Raw genomic sequence first — 21,625 nt, forward strand, 5'->3', positions numbered from 1 at the left:
TTAATTCGGCCCGGATTTGATAAGCGGATTGTCGGCGAAAAATTAAAGTAATTCAAAAGAATTTTGCATTTCGGGCCTTTGCAGAGCAGAAAGCCAGATCTGGAAGTAGTTTAAAATCTTTAGACGTAAATTTCATCGTCCATAATGACACATGAAGATTTCGTCAAATAAAAATAATTGCTCTCAAACGATGTTACGGTTGGGGGCTTTTTTGAGTTTGAATAAATTAAATGCGAAACGTAATTTTGGCTACAGAACACATCCTTCGGATTCAATTCTTCCACCGACACGAGAAAAATATTCATATTGTTCCTAGACCACTTACGCTTTGACAATATATCACTACTAGCTGACCCAACAAACTTCGTATTGCCACAAATTAAACTGTGTTGTGCATAAATCGTGAATCTCGGATGACCTTTGTCATAATCTTGAGTTTTGCAAATTTCTGGGGAGTTCATGGGTGTTTTAATATATAAATTTTCCTTACAGTAAAGTAGAAAACAACTCCCCTCATTGCTTACCCTGATAAAATAAAGCGGATAGCATTTAAATATTCGCCATCATTACAAACCATTTCGCCGAATACCATTTTGCGGAACACCAATTCTCGGTTGACCATAACGCGGAATATAAAGTTTCGCAGAATACCATTTCGCGAAAAACGTTATGCGGGATGTACCATTTCGCAGGGGTGACCCAACTGAAAGAAAGTAATAGAGGTCAGTAGATCTAGGAAAATAAATAAACCTAGATAGAGGTGATCTCTACAGGGGGCTGCCCCACGCAGTGGCCGGCGACGGCAGGTCGCCGGCAACACTCGCGGCCTGTGGCCGTCTCGCGCTGTATTATCTAATGTTACTATTGATAGTTTTTGGTGGTCTTGTTATTGATTAGTGTTCTATGAAAGAGTCTAAAATTTCTCGAGTTCGATTAGTTTTTGAGTTACGCAAAAATTTCTGTTTTATTTGTATGAGAGTCCTTATCCCCCTACCACATGGGTGAGGGGTCTCAAACGATCATTAAAAAATTCCTGTCTCCAAAACCCCCCACATGCCAAATTTGGTTCCATTTGCTTGATTACTTCTCGAGTTATGAGGAAATTTGTATTTCATTTGTATGGGAGCTCCCCCTCCTAAAAAGGTAAGGGGTCCTAATTCATCATAGAAAAAATTTATGCCTCCAAAAACACCCACATGCAAAATATGGCACCATTTGGTTAATTAGTTCTCGAGTTATGAGGAAATTTGTATTTCATTTGTATAGGAGCCCCCCCTCCTAAAGTGCGGAGGGGTCCTAATTCACCGTAGAAAAAGTTCTTGCCTCCAAAAACCTTGACATGCCAATTTTGGTTCCATTTGTTTGATTAGTTCTCGAGTTATGAAGAAATTTGTATTTCATTTGTATGGAAGCCCCCCTCTTATAGGAGAGAGGGGTCATAATTACCCTCCTAAAGAGGGGAGGGAAGGGAATTCACCAAAGAAAACAAATTTCCTGCAAAAACACCCACATGCTTAAATTTGGTTCCACTTGCTTGATTAGTTCTGGAGTTATGAGGAAATTTGTATTTCATTTGTATAGGAGCCCCCCCACTCAGTGGGGGAGGGATCTCTAACGATCATAGGAACCTTCCCTGGCACCAAAAACCCCTACTTGCAAATTTTCAGTCCGACCGGTTCAGTAGTTTTCGATTTTATAAGGAACAAAGGGCAGACAGAAATCCATTTTTATAGGCATAGATTTGTATGGGAGCCCCCCCCCCCCTTCTTAGTGGGGGAAGGGGTTTTTTGCCATCGAGAGAACCTTCCCTGGCCCCAAAAACCCCTACATGCAAATTTTCAGGCCGATCGGTTCAGTAGTTTTCGATTCTATAAGGAACATAGGGACAGACAGACAGAAATTCATTTTTCTAGGTATAGATTTTTGGCCTTCGAGGTTTTTCTATAGTTAGCTACAATGAAGTTCTGATTAAAGCTCGCAATTACCAATAAGTGCTTAACGTCAATTCCGACCGGATTCGTTATATTTCAGTTACAAGCATCCTTCTAAAGCGACAAGGCAATGCCATGTCAGACTCTTAAGCAATACCACCGCCATCGCTCTGTACTGTTTCTATATCGAAAGTGCCTATCTGTTGTAAGGGTCGAGACTAGCCCGAATACGTACATGGCTCACGTACATAAGCAGACATTTTCGAAAGTGAGCTGATCATTCACACAAAATGTCGTGTAGAAATGACGTGCATTTGCCGCTTTTTGTTTACAGTTGTAATTGGAATAGTATGGACAAGTGTTTAGAGACTAAGGTGTAATGGAAATATTCTTATTTAAAACCGTGTTGTTTGGGGGGAACGCTGTATGTTTGGCTTACGTGCGCAACAGCGAAAGTGAATACACAAAAGTGTTTCCCAAAATGGTGACATTTTCTCTCCCATACCGAAGAGTGTTTTTGTTGTTCTTTTGCATATCTTTTTGGTGCTGGTGACCAGTAACAAATCGCAAGACTGGAAGCAAGAAAAAATGGTAAATGTCTTCAAATTTTCGTCACCAACCAGTACATTTAACGACCCTGATTCGATCACTGCGTATGTAATGCTTTTGCAAATTTAAGTTAGCTCTGATGTCCCTTAAGGAAGTACTCTAGGACCGCTAATAATAACCTTATAATATTCATGGTGATAAGAACAATCCGCCTGCCTTTCAACCCTACACAAACTCCAGCTCAGCAGTTAGAAATCGTAATTTACTTTATTACCATTATTGAAAATTGCAGGGTTTGAGGACTTGAGGATTTTACAAACAAAAAAAATTGAGATATGAGAAAAGGATTATTTCTGAAACTAGGTTGGTCAGTGAAAAAAACCCCACTCTAAGTTTTATTCTTATCGTTTCAGCTAAAATCAATCACAGTCACAGCAACGCAGTTCCTCAAAACAACACATCGAATGCAATAGTGGTTCATCAGTCTGACCCCGTTCAGCTATCCGGAGGAATACCCTCCTCTGCCACTCCTATTCTAACAAAAGACAATAGTAGCAACGCCGCCGTTAGCAGTATTCAGACTAACAGTGCCAGTGGTACTGGCACTGGACTAGTTGTCGTTAGCAGTGGTGGTGGCGGCGGAGGGGGAGGAGCTGGAACAGGAGGAGGAGGAGGAGGAGGTGGTCCCATTATAGGCGGACCAACTACCTCCGTGGTAGCTAACGTGGTCTGCACATCCGATGGCAACCTGAATGATTCAACCTCACAGTCACAGCTGCAGCAAACCTCCCAATTGCTGTCGTCTGTGCCAGAAACCTTGGCAAACACTAAAGAGAAAACCCCAATGTGTTTAGTTAATGAATTAGCACGGTATAACAAAATTCAGCACCAGTATCGGCTGACCGGGGAGTCGGGCCCGGCGCATAAGAAACAATTCACCGTCACGCTCAAGCTGGGCGATGAAGAGTACACTGCGGAAGGCCCGAGCATCAAAAAGGCACAGCACAGTGCGGCCGATGAAGCAATCGGTGCCACCAAATACAAACATCCGCCGGTTAAAATTATTCGCATCAGATCTGGTGGCAAAACGAACAACAGTAACATTACGCCGACGGTGGAGCTGAACGCTTTGGCAATGAAACGAGGCGAACCGACCGTGTACGAAACGGAACAGGTAAGGACAATTGTGTGTAGGTGGGTTGAAAGAAAAAATGTTGCTGACAGTTTTTTTTTCTAGGTTCTCACAACTATACCCCCTAAATACGGTACTAGTAATCGCCCTCCACCACCTAATCACAATTCACAAGCGACCGCGGGTGGGGGTGGTGGTGGTGGTGTTGGTGGTGGTAGTGTTGCTGGTGGGCCTAACTTTTTCTCAGTTCCTCCGCCAGCAACTCATTACGGAGGTTATCATAGAAACAATCAAATGTTCAATAATCCTCCGCCAAATGGGTTACGATATGGTGCTCCACCGCATAGACGCAACCCGATTGGCAGCAAAACGGATTACCCGCGCGGATACTACTATAACCACCACATGCCAGCAATGACCGTGCCAGAAGTGTATAAAGTTACTCTACACGTGGGAGAGCGAAAATTTTTGGGCGAAGGACACACGCTTCAAGCAGCAAGACACGATGCGGCCGCACGTGCCCTTGAAGTATTGAAGCCGATCACTCCCGACACGACCAGTGCTCCACCCGAATACCACGATACTTCGATCGACAGCGATGACCCTAACTCGGAGCTTAAGTCTCCGATCTCGCTTGTACACGAGATGGCCCTAAAGCGCAAACTCACTGTCCAATTTGAGATTTATAACGAAAAAGGTCCTCCACATATGAAAGTTTTCACGACACGTTGTTGGGTGGGTAACATTGTGACGGAAGGTGAAGGGAACGGCAAAAAACTGTCTAAGAAACGAGCGGCGGAAAAGATGTTGGATGAGCTGAAGAAGCTTCCACCGCCTTCACCGGAAAAGAGCACCCGTGCAATGCTGAAACAGAAGCGCAAAGTTACGCTACCGAAGAAGAAAACGCGTAATCTCATAAAGGAAAAGGCGGATGAAGATCCCACGGACATGATGAATCCCATCAGCCGACTGATGCAGATTCAGCAGGCGCGCAAGGAAAAGGAACCGAACTATGTGCTGGTAGAGGAACGCGGTGTCGCTCGACGGCGTGAGTTTGTCATGGAAGTGACCGCTAGCGGTCATAGCACTACCGGCATTGGGCCAACGAAAAAGTTAGCCAAAAAAGTGGCAGCCGACAATCTGCTGGTGATGCTCGGCTGTGGCCGAACTACGGTGGTAAACACGTCGACGTCCCCCAACAAGGAAAACATGTCCGGCAGTGCTAACGAGATAGGGGAAAAATTCCCCCGGAAGGTAACGTTTATCGAAGCTGCGGCCAGCGCGCCGCCGCCGACTGGAAAACCGGCAGGAGGCAGCGGTGGACGGCAGATCGTGCCGGGAGTGCTGCAGTTGAATTCCGGTGAGCTTTCTATTGGGATTTTTTGAATGTTTTTATACTAATTTGAAGTATGTTTCCGAAGGAATATCAAGCAAAACTCATTCCAATGTTCCAGTCAAGGAGTATCCACAGGAAAGTAATACCAGTGTCGATGTGGATGTTTCATATGCGGATGGTTCGTCTAAGTCGTCAGCCGGAACCGGTTCTAGTACAATGAATGGCACCCCTAGTGGTGCTTTGGCAGCTAGTTCAACGTCGTGTTCGAACCCGGACGTCGGTCGAAAGAAGGAACAGCTCATGTATTTGGCTCAACTGTTAAAGTTTGAAGTAATTCTTCGCTTAACCTTTTGCTGTGACGGTTATTTTTCAACGAAATATTTTTAGGTAACATTCTCGGACTTCCCGAAGGGTAACCACGGCGAGTTTCTCACGCTGGTAACGCTGTCTACCGAACCGCCCCAGCTGTGCCATGGTAGTGGCGCCAGTCTGGAGGAATCGCACGACGAAGCCGCCCGGGGAGCGCTGGAAATTCTCAGCAAAATCGGGCTCGATAACGTGAAGCCCAAAGGCAGTGGAATGGCCGCCCCACCCGGAAGAGACGAAAGTAAGTCGAAATCTGCGTTGAGCAATGGGTTGCAAAAGTAGAGAGTGTAAAAGCTCTTGATGATAATTGATGGTCCAGCACCGGGGAGGGAACACATAATCTGCGTACGTACTTATTTGTGAAGTATTGAGTTGAGTAATTAAGGTTTTTTGTTGATGTAATGTGCCTAGAAAGCTGCGCGGGCATGTTTTACATCGTGACGTTTTTTGGATTTTTTTTTTTTGGTTTTCCACCAAATATTTTGTTGTTGCTGAAATTTATGTCTGGCGTTAAGAAACTATGCTTTACACAAAAGCAAATTTAATTAGCGTCAAAAAAAGTTGGGAATGCATTTATCTCGAAGTGCCGACGGAGCCATACTTTGTTCGATTATTTTGTGTCGTACTATCTAAGAAATACAACATTTCAAATGCTAAAACATTAACTAAACATATTGAAAACAGAAGTAATCATATGAAAAATGCTAACAAAAACAGGGCCATCGGATGCAAAACAACTGTTGTAATAGAAACCGGCTAGAAAAGCTCGTAGACGATTTTTATTAAACCGATGTGTGTCCGATCTGGCCCCCAACATGATGAAGCAAAGCGTTCGTCACTAGTGAATTGAAAAAAAAATTGATTACCATTTACCTAAGCGATAAAGTATTATTACTCGATGAAACAAAGTGAAGAAGCAACAAAATCTTGAAGGTTCTTAATCATATGGAATCGATTTACGCTAGCAAGCGATATACGAAGCAGGCAGAGTCTAATCGAATAGTAGCCACATAATCTTCAACCGGAAACTACCGGGTAACAATGGGTAGTAAGTTCTAGGCGGTAATCTTGATCGCTGACTGACCAGAATGTCGAAGTCGAAACACGCGAAAAGTCGAAGAAGAAAGAAAAAACAAGAGAAGGGAAATTTGGCGAGTCCAGTCAGTCAGTCAGTCAGTCAGCCGATTGACTAAAGACGTTTTATACGCTATTATTTTAATCGTAGTTTGTGTATTGTTTAAAAACCTTCATAATCAACCGTGTTAGTAGAGAACACTAAGAAGAAGAAGAAGAAGAAGCGCAAACGCCGCCATCGTTGGCGTTTGGTATCGCTCGTACAATAAACTCTCGAAGCTGTGCTGCGCATGGGGGATCGCATTAGGGTGATGCACTGGAGCTGTGGTACTAGAAAAAATACAAATTCTATAAAAAAAAGGTAGAATGTACTTTCCTCTTCGGTTGTGTTCTTTTTTGGTCCGATTTAGGTTGTTCATGACAGTCATTCAGTCAGATTGAGTCATGGATTATTCGATATTCTGTACTGATTGTGCATTTAAAAATGGTTTGTGGCATGCAGGAGGGAGTTTAGCGCAAGAAGCGTAGGAAGGCAAAGAAATGGCATTTCCCAAATACTTTGCTTTACGTAGCATAAAACAAATAAACCATGACCAATAAAACTGTTACACGCTGGACGACGCACATGTTTAGAGACCAATATCAGCTTTTATTATAGATTGCAACCTTATTATTAGGTACAAATTCTTTCTAGATGGTATCTATAATGACTAGTTGTAGTCGCATAATATTTAAACTGTATTGGTGATTTTTGTTCTGAAGTTCTAAAAAACAAAACAAATCTACAATGCAGAAGCTGGTAGAGTTTTTGCAATCGTGACTCGTGACATATGAGTTTTGAGATATCTTGAAATATGCTAAGCGTGAAATCACAGTAACCTGGGAATGAAAATTTGTTACTATTATTTACAAATGCTCTTTGAACTGTCATTTTACTATCTACTTCACACCGAGTCTTAAAACAACATTTCGAATTGAACTTTCTGGGCATTTTAACTTGGTTTCTTTGGTTTCAAATTGAAAATAATTCGGAGTTTTGTATTACTCTCCCATTTGTTCTATCTATATGCCGGTTCAATCTTGGAACATCCAACGTAGGTAGTCTTGAAACCATATGTGTACTGACTGCAATGTTGTGTGTGGAGACAAATTCACACTGGATGTTTTGGGGTGAAACAAGCAGAAAAGATATTTCAAATTTATTATTATGATTTTGACTATCTACCAAGCTAGATCTAGTACTACACTCCTTAAAAAGATATAACTCTTTGCAGAAATAACAGCTATCGGGATTTTACTGTATTCTTTATCGTATCAGGTGCACTCCGGGAGGTGTGTATAAGCAGTTATTTTTCGTATATTTTCCAAAACGAGGGATTCTTCATCTAGCATAAATCTGCGGCCTACACACCACCCGGCGCTACGCCTTTTCCATACATATTTAATCGTTGGTAAATTTAAGTGTGTTTCTACTAGTATATATCTTTAAGAAATAATGTATTTTTTCAGTACTATTATTCCTATCCATTTTGTCCGATTCACATACACACACAGCGGTTCATAGAAGACATTTTCGATTTTTTTCCTGAATACACATAGCCACATACTGGAACCATTCGTTTCCGAACAAGATAGTTTTCATCGTTACATACACACACACATGCAGTACTAATAACAATAGTTAAATATCAAGATAGCATTTCAACTAATCCTTTCATCCCAATACGCGACAAACACCCCATTTTACACGCATAGCCCTGCGAAGACAAAAAAATACATTCTTTCCGCGATATTCAATACGTTAAACAACTAAAACAACATCGAACAAGCATACTAAACTAACAAAAAAAAAAGAAACGAAACAAGCAGAAACACATTTCATTTTTCAAAAAAAAAACCCTTATCATAAAACTCAAGTTAGGCACATGGTAATTGATGATAAAAACGAAACGAAAAATGCAAAGTATTATAAAGTATCAAAAAAGAAAAAAAAATGTTTTGGGATCATCGACCAAAAGTTCGAATGCAAACAATGCCACTGTTCACCTATTTTTCGGGAAGTTAGTGTGTCCCGTACCTGCCTACTACCCACACAGCTAGAGCTCGAACTTTTGTGTCTATAATATATGTTATCAACAATCCGCGCGCGCGTTCACGTTCAGGACAAAAACAAAAAAAAAAAAAAACAGAGAAACAAAGATGCTATTTAAATTTTGCGTTGATCCCAAAATTACTTACCATGCTGCTGTTCGTCCTTCTCAGCGAACGCAGAAGTTCAGACAGCAGCACGGGACAAACTCTCATATCCCCCCTGTGTTATAAAAAACATTCGACGATTGTATGATACTAGTAGGACATCTGTGCGCTTTCGGATGATGCTAAATATTTATTTTCGGCTTGTTTGTAGATCGAAATTTGTTATCTGTTTTGTTTATCGTTGAAAAAAAATCGTTGGAAAATGCAAAATTGTCGAATGCTTTTTATAAACCCCCCGCCCCTCCTCCAAACAAACAAAGGTAGAAAAGTTGTTTGCTGTTCAGGACAACACCGTTTGTTCCCTCTATTTACATTGAGAAGGTAAAGAAACTCCTTGGTTTATTCAACATACACATATGTTATCTTGTTTAGAATGCACCAATGCAAAAAAGCGGAAAGCGAAAACTTTAATCAAATTAAATTTGTCCTCTGAGTAATAAAACAATGGAACAATAATAATGTCAGATGGTGGCGTGATATCCCAGCTTATGGAACTAAAACAACCGAATTTTCCTCTATTTCATAACGTTTGCTTATTCATTAAATCATCAATTATCATAACAATGGTCGTTACCCCCTCTGGGGGCTTGTCACGGTCGGCCGCTTAAAACAAATCCACAATCTTATCCAAAACTTTCTTGAGCAAATCCAATCGGTTGAAGGTGAAAAAGTGCACTAGCTTCACCTCGTCTGGCCGCTCGGTTCGGAGCGTCCGCACCAGTTCGACGAAGTGCTTCACCACGAAGGCTTCGAACTGGTCCGGTTCGTCGTGAGCGTGGCTGTGCAGCAGTTCCTGCACCTCCCGGGGTGGGCTGACACGCGTTAGACCGAGCACGGTTTCCAGGTGCTGGTACGAGTGAGGTAGAAATATTCCCGGCACGATGGGCACCGTGATGCCGGCCGCACGGCACGCGTCCACGTAGCTGAGGAAGGAACCGGCATCGTAGATGGTTTGCGTCACAATGAAGTCTGCGCCCAGATCGACCTGTAAAGAAAGGGACGGGGAGAAATTTTGCTGTCAGTCTTTATTATAGTCAAACTAGATTTGGCCAATGCTGTTTGGCTAACAACCTAAAGAAGTTTAGTGTTGCTTAGCATGCGATTTGAAACTAACCCCAGCTTATGCTTTTTGCATGAATTCTCGATAGCTTCGCTTGACTAGGTATAATAAGAATGGGACCTTGGCAAGACAATCGGGCGGGATAACTTTAGCTTATACTGTTTGCCATTTCTCACATTAATTGAAAACAAATGTCAATGGAAAGGAGAAACAGTGCGACAACGGGTTTGAGTTTATGTTTACTGATTTTATTTTTGTTATTTAGCGACTATCGTATACTCATACCCACCGTATACCCATCTTTCAGTCAGCGGTTAACTTGTTATTGATACTTTCTCCGCTTGTTGAAGGTTAATAAATATGAAGTTGAAGTTAAATAGTTTTTTATTACATTCTCGTCTCATTTGTCGTAGAACGACAGACAGACAGACAATCTAGGCTGGAATTATTACTTTAAAAGTACGAAATTTGCAATATTTTTTGAAATTTTTTTCCGGATAATATTTGCTTACATGATCATACAGAAAATGTCTACAAGTTTTATGGATTTCTGCTAGGTTCCTTCGGCCCAAAATTTGTATCATAATTTTATAAAATATCCACCAAGAACAAACAATCAGCTACTCGTTACTATCTATAAGCAGAATGCCAATTTATTACGATAACTGAAGATGATGCAAGTTCAGTCGATAGCTTATCTTTTGTTTATCACTTCGAAGACAAAAAATCGCAGTAGGCTACTATTAGCATACTCGTAACTTGAAGAAATTACTTGCTTTACTTTTTCGATGACAATGCGACTATCGAATCAGGCTGAGCACAGGATGCGTCTCCAGTTTTGCGAGTCTTGGACTATCATCCCACCAGCTAGAACATGCGCTGTTCTAGTATTCTCGTTAACAATACGCATCCAACTCCTTATTCTAATTTACCGGAAAGAAATGATCGCAGAATCTTTCGTACAAAAACGCCAAGCGCTAGTCGGTCGTTGTCCTTAAACGTCCACGCTTCACGGCCGTTGAGCACTACCGGGAGAATCGGCTTCTTATAAAGCGCAGGTTTCGTATGGAGTTGCAGGCTATGGGATCGCAGCCCTATGTGCAGCCGCAATCCGCAAGCCTAATAAGTTTTGTTGGAAAACCATGCTCCAACCTAATTCGCCACAGCTCATTTCGTTTAACTGAATCGTACGTCGCCTTGAAGTCTACAAACAACTGTCTGCAAGTTTAATTCTCAGAATATATCGTGGCAAGACAAATATTTGGTCTGTCATGGAGCATCCCAAAGACTTCCTGCAACGGCCTCAGTGTTTAATACAGGCTGCGGCCTTCTTTAATCATACGATAATTAGGATTCCCTCCTTGTGGTTGCACATCACAGCAATTGACACGGTATGGTTACTGATTCCGTTAATCGTTTTAAAGAAGTTTTTCTTATCACGCATCTCGCAGCAATCCGCAATCAAATTAGTGATGGCTCTTCTTGCGACGGCGTATGATTCAGTTAAACGAAATGAGCTGTGGCAGATTATGCTTGAATATGGTTTTCCTACATAACTGATTAGACAGATACGTGCTACCCTTGATGGTTCAAAATCAAGCGTCAGGATCATTAACATTAAGTCAAGTAACATTAACGGATCCATTGATAAAGAATGAAGTTCATCACAATGCGATGTTATTGACCGTCTACGCAATCGAACCGATAGAGTGCAAACAAGGGATGCTCGAAAATCAACTGAATTTAAATGCAATGGATTTTGGAAACGCCCGTTTGGAATTGCAAATATCAGTTGGCATGATCTGTTTATATCAGAAGATATTTTTCACGGCTGCGAGGAATATCAAAGACAAGTTTAGAGAATGCGCGAGTTTCTCCGATCAATGAACATTTTAAATATTGGTTGTGGAAATACGGTGGTTATCGAGAATTCAATTGATTATAATGCACTGCTGTTTTATTATACAGTTTTTGACATATTTTCTCGTCATTCTCCGGTGATGACGAAACGGCAAAAATATTCACACAGTTATCCAGAATGGTTCACACCGGCGCCTATAAATTTAATGAAGGAGAAAAGAGCAGCTCTGAAACGAATGCGTCGGTCTCCTTCAAACAAAACCGTGACAACCTACAAACAAATACTGAGAATGTTTGAGGCTGCTCATCGGAAATCATATCAGGTTTATATAGTTCGTTTGAAAAGAGACCCCAAATCGTTTTGGAAATTTGTGAACAGTAGAAGAAAGAGTCCTGGCGTTCCGGATTGCGTTAGTTACAAGGGTGTCACATCTGCTGATGTTCAATCATCGACTGAACTATTCGCGAAGTTATTCGAAAGTGTTTTTACTGCAGCAACTGGCAGCATCCCCGGATTGCCCGTTAATATTGACGATGTACCATACCAATTATCCAATACGTGTGTAGAAAACGGTATTCGTGACCTCGATGTCAATAGTCTGCAGGACCGGATATGCTGGCAAATAGAATCCTGAAAGAGTTCTGTTTAGAATTTGTGGTGCCTCTTGTGCGCCTGTTCAATGTGTCTACTGGCCATTTTCCGGGAATCTGGAAAATCTCGCACATCACTCCAATACATAAGAAAGGGGCCAGAGACGATGTGGAAAATTATCGTGGAGTTGCTATCCAATCAGCTTCGGAATAGCTTTTCGAGTGGTTAGTTTACAGTCGCCTTTACGACAATGTAGTTAACCGTATTTCTCCTGTGCAACATGTATTCCTGAAGAAAAAATCAGTTGTTACAAACCTCTGTGATTTCAGCTCTACAGTTACAGATCACATTTCTAAGGGATTTCAAGTGGATTGGTTATATACAGATATGAGCAAAGCGTTTGATGCAGTCGACATTAATAGTATCTTGGAGGCTGTTGAAGATTTCGGCTTTCGTGGCTCGTTGTACAACTGGTTAAAATTTTATCTCAAGTATAGTGCACAATTTGTAAAAATTCGTGGCTACAAATCTCGTTCGTTTACTGTGCACTCAGGAGTACCACAAGGCAGTCACTTAGGACCATTGCTATTCGTGCTTCTGATGAACAAATTGCCAGATGTTATCACCCATGCCTCTATGCTGATTTATGCAGATGATGTGAAAATCTTGTTTCCGATCAAATCTATTGATGATTGCGTGAAATTACAGCTCGACTTAGGTCATGTAGGAACGTACTGCGAAAACCGGGGATTGAAAGTAAACACGAATAAGTGCTCTGTTATGACTTTCACCAGAAAAGCTAATCCTGTGATTTTTGACTACGCATACCGAGGCAATGTTGTTGCGCGAGTTGAATTTGTCCGCGACCTGGGGGTAACTTTTGATCGCTCACTCTCCTTCAATAGGCACATTGACAATGTCATCAATGAGAGTCTGAAGCTTTACGCACTTGTTCGAAGATTTGGCCGTGATCTCGATGACCCTCATGCAGTACTAACTATCTACAAAGGCCTCGTCAGAAGCAAGCTCGATTTCGCCAGCGTTATTTGGAGCCCGCTGTATATGACGCACGTACACCGTATCGAAGGGATTCAGAAGAGATTTGTAAGATTAGCTCTCAGGAATCTCGGATGGAACGGAGAACAACTACCGCCTTATCACGATCTCTGTTCTTTGGTGGATATTGATACGGTCCATTCGAGGCACAAGATAGCCGGTATCATTTTCTTCACGAACATTCTCTCAGAACGAACAAACAGCCAAACTCTGACCAGTCGATTGATATTTAATGATAGTGCAGTCACGCTCCGACGACGTAGGATTTTTGACCCACCTTTTAGGTCTAGAAACTACTTACAACACGAACCGACTTCCCGATTCATGAACGCCTTCAATGCATTGCAACATGTTATAACCATTGGCATGCTCGGATGTAATAAGACATAGACTCAGTTTATACTTTAGAGGACAATTACGATAAATCGAATACTTTTAATTTTAAGACAATTGTAATTTTGTACGGGGTTGAAATTAATTTATTTGTAATTCTATGTTGTATTATAGATTTAAGAATGGGTAAAGAGCTTAAAGCCTATATTCGAAATACAAATCAAATCAAATCAAAGGATAACGGGTCAGATATCGATTCGTGATCGAATTAGCTGTTCAATATTGCATTGGAAGGTGCTATTCCACGGGCAGGCGTGCAGAGAAGAGGTACCATCATCACGATATCAAATATGCTCCTGGGATTCACGGACGACATCGATATCGTCGGGGTTAACCGATGAGCTGTGGAATAAGCCTACACGTATCTTAAGGAGGAAGCTGCGAGGATAGGGCTCATCATAAATTCTACCAAAACAAAGTATAGGGTGGCTGGTAGAAAGCGTGGTAGCCCTTCGGGTGTCGGGAACTGCAATGGTGTTAGATGGAGATACAATGCTTTTGAAGAGGTCGACGAATTTGTTTACCTTGGTGCGCTAGTGACATGTGACGACGCTGTGAAGTAAAAAAGGCGGGCCAGCTGATGTCCCGTAGCCTGCAACTCCGTACAAAACTCGCGCTCTATAAAACGCTAATTCTCCCGGTGGTACTTTACGGCCACAAAGCGTAGACGTTGAAAAAGAGCGACCAAACGAGCCCTTGGCGTTTTTGAGCGTAAGATCCTGCGAAAACAAGGCTGGCTAAAATGGGCTGGCCACGTAGCAAGGACGCCGAATGAGAGACCAGTGAATACAATATTTAGTAGAGAAACCGGCAGTTCGAGGCAGACCCCGTATCCGTTGGATGAGCGCTGTTGACGTGGATGATAGAGCAGCGAGTGTTAGGGACGACTCGAGAGCGGCAGCCCAAGACCGAGAAATGTGGAGACGACTCCTGAATTCGACATGGATTCGATAAGCGGATTGTCGCCGAAACAGTAAAGTAAGTCCTGACATTGCAAGTACCAAGTTTCCAATAATCGTCCGTTTTCGTTCGCCTGGGATGCCACCTTACCTGGACTGGGATACGTGGTGTCTTGGATAAAGCCGAAGAGACACAGCGTTTTAGGATTTAACCGCCCGCTCAATACGCCTAATCTGGGTACAGCCTGCGGCGTCCGATCGACTGAAGATTGTGAACGACCTGTGTCTGCCACTACTGGTGTCTGCCGATAGTGATGCCAGCAGCGAAATACGAAGACGCTTCGGTCGTGTGAAAATCGCCACACTACAAAGTCAATCATTTTCAAAACACTGATACGACCGATTGCTTTCTAAGACTACGACACTTGGGTCATGCCCGCGGAGAACCGGCGCACGGTGGGATGGAGTCCAAAAAGAATTCCAGTTTTGCCGAGAAACTATTGAATTTTCACTATTCTGACTTCGCGGATGTTTCATACTTTGAGTGTACATTTTGTTACACACAAAAAAAAATTCACAGACACTCCGTCGTGATCCTTTGTAACATATACACGACTCATTTTTAAGAAGGCTTATTTTTAAAAAGGGCGTAATTATTTTCTTGGTTAATTTCATCGATTAGAATGGCCGTGATAAGCGTAAGAGAGGAGACGCGAAGAGAATTCCTCATTTGCACAAAAGCCCTATCCCCGTATGGTTCGAGAATGATGTTGTGTTTTCTCTGTTCGAAAGCATTACTTGAATCCAGTGGTCGATTTCCGTTTGACAGACAACAATTAATTGATGCGAAGAATTAATTGATCGAAGATTTGGCCGTGATCTCGATGACCCTCATGCAGTACTAACTATCTACAAAGGCCTCGTCAGAAGCAAGCTCGATTTCGCCAGCGTTATTTGGAGCCCGCTGTATATGACGCACGTACACCGTATCGAAGGGATTCAGAAGAGATTTGTAAGATTAGCTCTCAGGAATCTCGGATGGAACGGAGAACAACTACCGCCTTATCACGATCTCTGTTCTTTGGTGGATATTGATACGGTCCATTCGAGGCACAAGATAGCCGGTATCATTTTCTTCACGAACATTCTCTCAGAACGAACAAACAGCCAAACTCTGACCAGTCGATTGATATTTAATGATAGTGCAGTCACGCTCCGACGACGTAGGATTTTTGACCCACCTTTTAGGTCTAGAAACTACTTACAACACGAACCGACTTCCCGATTCATGAACGCCTTCAATGCATTGCAACATGTTATAACCATTGGCATGCTCGGATGTAATAAGACATAGACTCAGTTTATACTTTAGAGGACAATTACGATAAATCGAATACTTTTAATTTTAAGACAATTGTAATTTTGTACGGGGTTGAAATTAATTTATTTGTAATTCTATGTTGTATTATAGATTTAAGAATGGGTAAAGAGCTTAAAGCCTATATTCGAAATACAAATCAAATCAAATCAAAGGATAACGGGTCAGATATCGATTCGTGATCGAATTAGCTGTTCAATATTGCATTGGAAGGTGCTATTCCACGGGCAGGCGTGCAGAGAAGAGGTACCATCATCACGATATCAAATATGCTCCTGGGATTCACGGACGACATCGATATCGTCGGGGTTAACCGATGAGCTGTGGAATAAGCCTACACGTATCTTAAGGAGGAAGCTGCGAGGATAGGGCTCATCATAAATTCTACCAAAACAAAGTATAGGGTGGCTGGTAGAAAGCGTGGTAGCCCTTCGGGTGTCGGGAACTGCAATGGTGTTAGATGGAGATACAATGCTTTTGAAGAGGTCGACGAATTTGTTTACCTTGGTGCGCTAGTGACATGTGACGACGCTGTGAAGTAAAAAAGGCGGGCCAGCTGATGTCCCGTAGCCTGCAACTCCGTACAAAACTCGCGCTCTATAAAACGCTAATTCTCCCGGTGGTACTTTACGGCCACAAAGCGTAGACGTTGAAAAAGAGCGACCAAACGAGCCCTTGGCGTTTTTGAGCGTAAGATCCTGCGAAAACAAGGCTGGCTAAAATGGGCTGGCCACGTAGCAAGGACGCCGAATGAGAGACCAGTGAATACAATATTTAGTAGAGAAACCGGCAGTTCGAGGCAGACCCCGTATCCGTTGGATGAGCGCTGTTGACGTGGATGATAGAGCAGCGAGTGTTAGGGACGACTCGAGAGCGGCAGCCCAAGACCGAGAAATGTGGAGACGACTCCTGAATTCGACATGGATTCGATAAGCGGATTGTCGCCGAAACAGTAAAGTAAGTCCTGACATTGCAAGTACCAAGTTTCCAATAATCGTCCGTTTTCGTTCGCCTGGGATGCCACCTTACCTGGACTGGGATACGTGGTGTCTTGGATAAAGCCGAAGAGACACAGCGTTTTAGGATTTAACCGCCCGCTCAATACGCCTAATCTGGGTACAGCCTGCGGCGTCCGATCGACTGAAGATTGTGAACGACCTGTGTCTGCCACTACTGGTGTCTGCCGATAGTGATGCCAGCAGCGAAATACGAAGACGCTTCGGTCGTGTGAAAATCGCCACACTACAAAGTCAATCATTTTCAAAACACTGATACGACCGATTGCTTTCTAAGACTACGACACTTGGGTCATGCCCGCGGAGAACCGGCGCACGGTGGGATGGAGTCCAAAAAGAATTCCAGTTTTGCCGAGAAACTATTGAATTTTCACTATTCTGACTTCGCGGATGTTTCATACTTTGAGTGTACATTTTGTTACACACAAAAAAAAATTCACAGACACTCCGTCGTGATCCTTTGTAACATATACACGACTCATTTTTAAGAAGGCTTATTTTTAAAAAGGGCGTAATTATTTTCTTGGTTAATTTCATCGATTAGAATGGCCGTGATAAGCGTAAGAGAGGAGACGCGAAGAGAATTCCTCATTTGCACAAAAGCCCTATCCCCGTATGGTTCGAGAATGATGTTGTGTTTTCTCTGTTCGAAAGCATTACTTGAATCCAGTGGTCGATTTCCGTTTGACAGACAACAATTAATTGATGCGAAGAACGCGTTGTCGAAGGCGCCTTCAATTTCAAGAAAAGCACAAAGTGTCGCTTCTTGATATGTGAGTGATTTCTCAATTAACGTCAACAAGCAGTGCAGTGCGGTTTGAGAGTAGCACAAACCCCGCAATTGTCCTGTTCTTTAACAGCTGGCTGCGAAGTCTGTTGAATCAAATTAGAAGGTCAAGTTTCGAAATCTAGCACCTATGTTTTGCAATGCTTAGTTGACAGTGTATTGTTTACATCGGTAGAGTTTCATCAAAATCGATTGAGCGATTACAGTGATATCTTTGGAGAGATTTGGGCACTCACTTCGAAAATCCAAATGATCAATCCGCAACTCGTTCAAGATCAACACTCATCGTTCTGACTAATTCGCGCGAACAAGGACCAAGCATGCCGCCATCGGGTTGCATACCGTCGGCATAAATTTGAGTTGAACAGGACTGCATCCCCATTGGTAGATCATTTATAGGACAGCAGAATAGTAAAGGACCAAGCACTCAGCCTTGAGGAAAGCCGGACGGCATTTCGTTCACCACAAAAAAAAACCGTTTATTGTCTTCCATACAGGTTTCCAAAGTTGAACCGAGCACTCAGCCTGATCAGCAGTTTGTTGTGCGGAACAGTATCGAAAGTCTTTAAGAAATACCATAGAACCAATTTGATCAAAAATGGATGGTAAATCGTCATACACTCGAAGAGCTGCGGTTTTGATTATTTAAATACGCCTTTTTCTTCAATGGCGAAAGTTTTGCGTATTTCCTGCTAAAACATTTTCCCACGCTGTAGTTTTTGCTATAGTCCGAAATAATCACTAGTCATAATCGAACGTGACCGGAACGTGATCTTTGTTGTTATGCTTTAGTTATTTCATTTCCACTGGAATGGTTCTCACAACGGCAGACCAGTGGATGACTAGTGACTAATCGCACGAGAAACCCCCGCAATTGCGTTGAACATCGTCACGTATAATAAACATTTTCTTAACGTGATCTGAGTGCGGTTTAGATTGAGCCGCCCTCTTACCTCAAGCTATTTTTTTGCTCAACTCGCTCCTATCCCGTTCCAGCACCAGCAATTTTAAACCAGTTGCCAATTAAAAGAAAAATTTTCATAACTTTAATCACGAACCTCAACAAAGGTTATAATATTTTCCTATCCACCTTTTTACGAGCCATAATAGCGTCTTTCTTTTATAATATTCCAAATATTGTTTCATTCTGTTAATACCATTCGTGTGAATCACCCGTAAATCGCTGTTGATGCTTAAGAAGGAGATAGTTTAGAAAATAGACAAACATAGGTCTATCGTGGCTCGACGAACAAGTACTTATGCTGATTAGCGCAATTACACACTTCGCTGTGACAGCGTAAATAGAGAGATAGTGGGCACAGGGAAAATCAAGCATAAAACGTACGAAACAAATCACACCAATGCTGATTGACGGAGGCAATTTATTGTTTGCCTGTGGAAACTATATGACCACGCCGATTTGCTCTGACGATAGCTTCATTAGTACAAGACTTAAAGTAAATAAAACAAGCGTTGGGATAATTCTTGCCAAGTTCAAATTTTGTACAGATTACAACTGGTCTCATCGAAGAAATTAGACCGCAGTGAACGACCATTTTGATTGAAAACACTGTAAAAATAGTGAATAATAATTAAAAATAGAAAGAAAACCTGACCGAACACACGTAGCTGTTATGCGGTTACGGATATTTCAATGCTAAAACGAAGCATGAAAGCTTATCAGAAACCGATCAGCAAGCAAATTTATTGTTGACAATTTTTGCTATGCATATGGCTTTCTTATCAAAATGTTTTGATTAGCTTCCGCGTTGTTTAACATTACCCTCAGCATGTGCGTCTTGTGGAATTTGGTTGTACATTTTACTACGTACGTGTATCAGCATAACTTAATAAGGATGGAAACCATTATCAAATTGAACTAACGTGCGTCATATCGTTAGACTTTCTTTTTCGTTAAAGCAAAATCCATTATACCCCCTCAACCGCAGAACTTCGAGTTTTTCCGTGGCAATGAAAAATTCTCCTCATCAATGAAAATGTGCGCTAAAAATAACACAAGCTGCACAATACGGCGCCGTACCATTCGACGAGTGCTCTAGTACAGCATTTTCGCATTCGCCAAGGTCGAATATCTTATCACTTGTTATCGCACAGACAACACTTACCTTCTTCTTTAGATACGAGACGTCAGACTCCAACGACGGCGCCTCTGGGTGCACATAAGGATAACCACCAACGGCAATGCACAGTTCTGGGTTATTTTTCGTCCGCAGATATTCGACTAGATCGGAGGAGTGCTGAAATCTTTGCGATTCGCTTACGGCATCACCGCGAATCACGAACAGATTCCAGTTGCCCATTTCCACAAACTTATCCACTTGAGCTTCGGTGATGTTGTAACAGGACAGATGGTTCATCACAGTACAGTGGGGCACGATCTTGGCCGTCATTTTCATCATAGGTGTATCGACGAAACGCCTATACTGAAGGTTGTTATCGGAGATCCATGGCAGCGAACAGAACAACGGCTGCGTCTGTAGGCGACCCAAATCCAGCACAAAGTCTTCTTTCGGGATCAACTCGATGGAATAGCACAATCGATCGGAACTGATCCAGCGCTGCACTATTTCCTTTAGGTTTCTGCTATTCTCGTGACTATGCATCACTTCCGCTGAGTTAGCACTTTGATCCTGCTTGCCATTGGGATCGGATTCAACTGTTAGACGATGCATTGCCGCGCTTGCCTGCTGTGGGAACGATAATTTTAGACTGCGAAGGTGTTTTGTGTTGAACGGTCACACATGCTGTATTAAATAGCCATCAGCTGACAGTTTTCGAGCGAAAGAGAGGTTGAAATTTTCAACGATAGTCTTCGTGCACAAGCGAGCAAACATTTAACGTTGCTAGTGGTGATAATAACGAGCTGTGCTGTGCGATGTACTACTGCGCACACAGTTTGAACGGAACGTAGCGCTTGATTGCTGCTGCTGATGGTTGCCGTAAACAAACTAGTTACCAGCGAAACGACTGCAGTACTAGAATTCTCTCTCGTTTTGCGCACTCGGTCATTGATCGTAATCCTGCGCGTAAGTATGAAGTGGTAATTGTGAATATCGTGCATTGTTTTGTTTGCTTGACCTTGACATTACTAATTGTAGTGTCGGCTAGTCATGAATTGAACTTCAGTTTCAATTGATAGGCAATTGCTGATTTGGCGAGTTGATTGAACATATTCGCGTTGATATTATTTTGTAATCTCTTCATCATTTAACTTAATTCAAAATCTCTGCTTCTGAACTGAAAAAGAATCTCTAACTGGAAACGTATTTTCTTCTTGTAGTGTCTCCGAAACAACTACCGGTCAGCTTGGTTCAATCTGCGCCATCATTAGAGTACGAAATCAGGGTTTGTATACAAGTGCAAAACAAGTCCAAGGTAAGTATCATTTCGAACTGAATTCGAATACATATTTTATAATGTCTTGTAATGCAACTTGGCGTAACATTTATTATACTTTATAAAATGTAGGAATCAATTAAAATTTTCTGCGTTCTTTTGAATGTTAATGTTTTCCCTAGTAGTAAATGCTATTTGTATCAACTTTTTTTTAATTTGTGTTAATTTTTTGTTAAATGATGATAATCATATGTGTATGTTCAAAGTGGATTGATAAAATATGTTACTGATAAATTTGCATTGATGATAGCACAAAAAATGTAATTATAAACTTAAACTTGTAAAAATACAAAAATAAAATGATTTGTACTAATTTAGAACTTAAAATTTTACTTCCAAAATCATTTGAATACTCATTTGAATTTGGTTCAAATTTTGTGGGTGTTGTGGTGAAAGTCAGCGTGTGATGGTTGCTTATAGCAGAGTTTTACTCATGTTTCTGTACGTCATTTTTGCGAGAGTGTGTTACCGTCAGACAGTTATCGCAAGAAAAGAGCTAAACATTCTATTCAGTTTGTCTTTC

The 21,625-nt window shown here is 41.8% G+C and overlaps 2 protein-coding genes across 2 annotated transcripts in view; one reads left to right on the forward strand and one right to left on the reverse strand.

Annotated features, from left to right (window-relative positions):
* LOC128738960 (maternal effect protein staufen-like) overlaps positions 1-9,118 on the forward strand; it is a 30,263-nt gene extending 21,145 nt beyond the window's left edge. The window contains exons 4-7 of the mRNA XM_053834468.1: positions 2,894-3,654; positions 3,718-4,972; positions 5,034-5,278; positions 5,336-9,118. Coding sequence (XP_053690443.1) covers positions 2,894-3,654; positions 3,718-4,972; positions 5,034-5,278; positions 5,336-5,596 — 2,522 coding nt within the window. The 3' untranslated portion in view covers positions 5,597-9,118. The remainder of the gene's footprint in view (positions 1-2,893; positions 3,655-3,717; positions 4,973-5,033; positions 5,279-5,335) is intronic.
* A 43-nt stretch (positions 9,119-9,161) lies between these two features.
* On the reverse strand, positions 9,162-20,447 carry LOC128738961 (methylenetetrahydrofolate reductase (NADPH)). The gene is made up of 2 exons (XM_053834469.1): positions 19,812-20,447; positions 9,162-9,629 (listed from the first exon to the last, which is right to left on the reverse strand). The coding sequence occupies exons 1-2, from the start codon at positions 20,376-20,378 to the stop codon at positions 9,249-9,251; spliced, it is 948 nt and encodes a 315-aa protein (XP_053690444.1). The 5' UTR covers positions 20,379-20,447; the 3' UTR covers positions 9,162-9,248.
* Between the last annotated feature and the right edge of the window lie 1,178 nt (positions 20,448-21,625).

Source organism: Sabethes cyaneus, chromosome 2 (assembly GCF_943734655.1).
Source record: "Sabethes cyaneus chromosome 2, idSabCyanKW18_F2, whole genome shotgun sequence".
Classification (NCBI taxonomy): Eukaryota; Metazoa; Arthropoda; class Insecta; order Diptera; family Culicidae; genus Sabethes; species Sabethes cyaneus.

What these genes read in the sequence shown, in the direction of transcription:
- LOC128738961 (XM_053834469.1), bottom strand. Translation starts at nt 20,378, where the DNA reads ATGCATCGTCTAACAGTTGAATCCGATCCCAATGGCAAGCAGGATCAA. An exon ending in TCTCGTATCTAAAGAAGAAG is followed by an intron (nt 9,630 to 19,811) that starts GTAAGTGTTGTC and finishes CTTTCTTTACAG; the next exon opens with GTCGATCTGGGCGCAGACTT.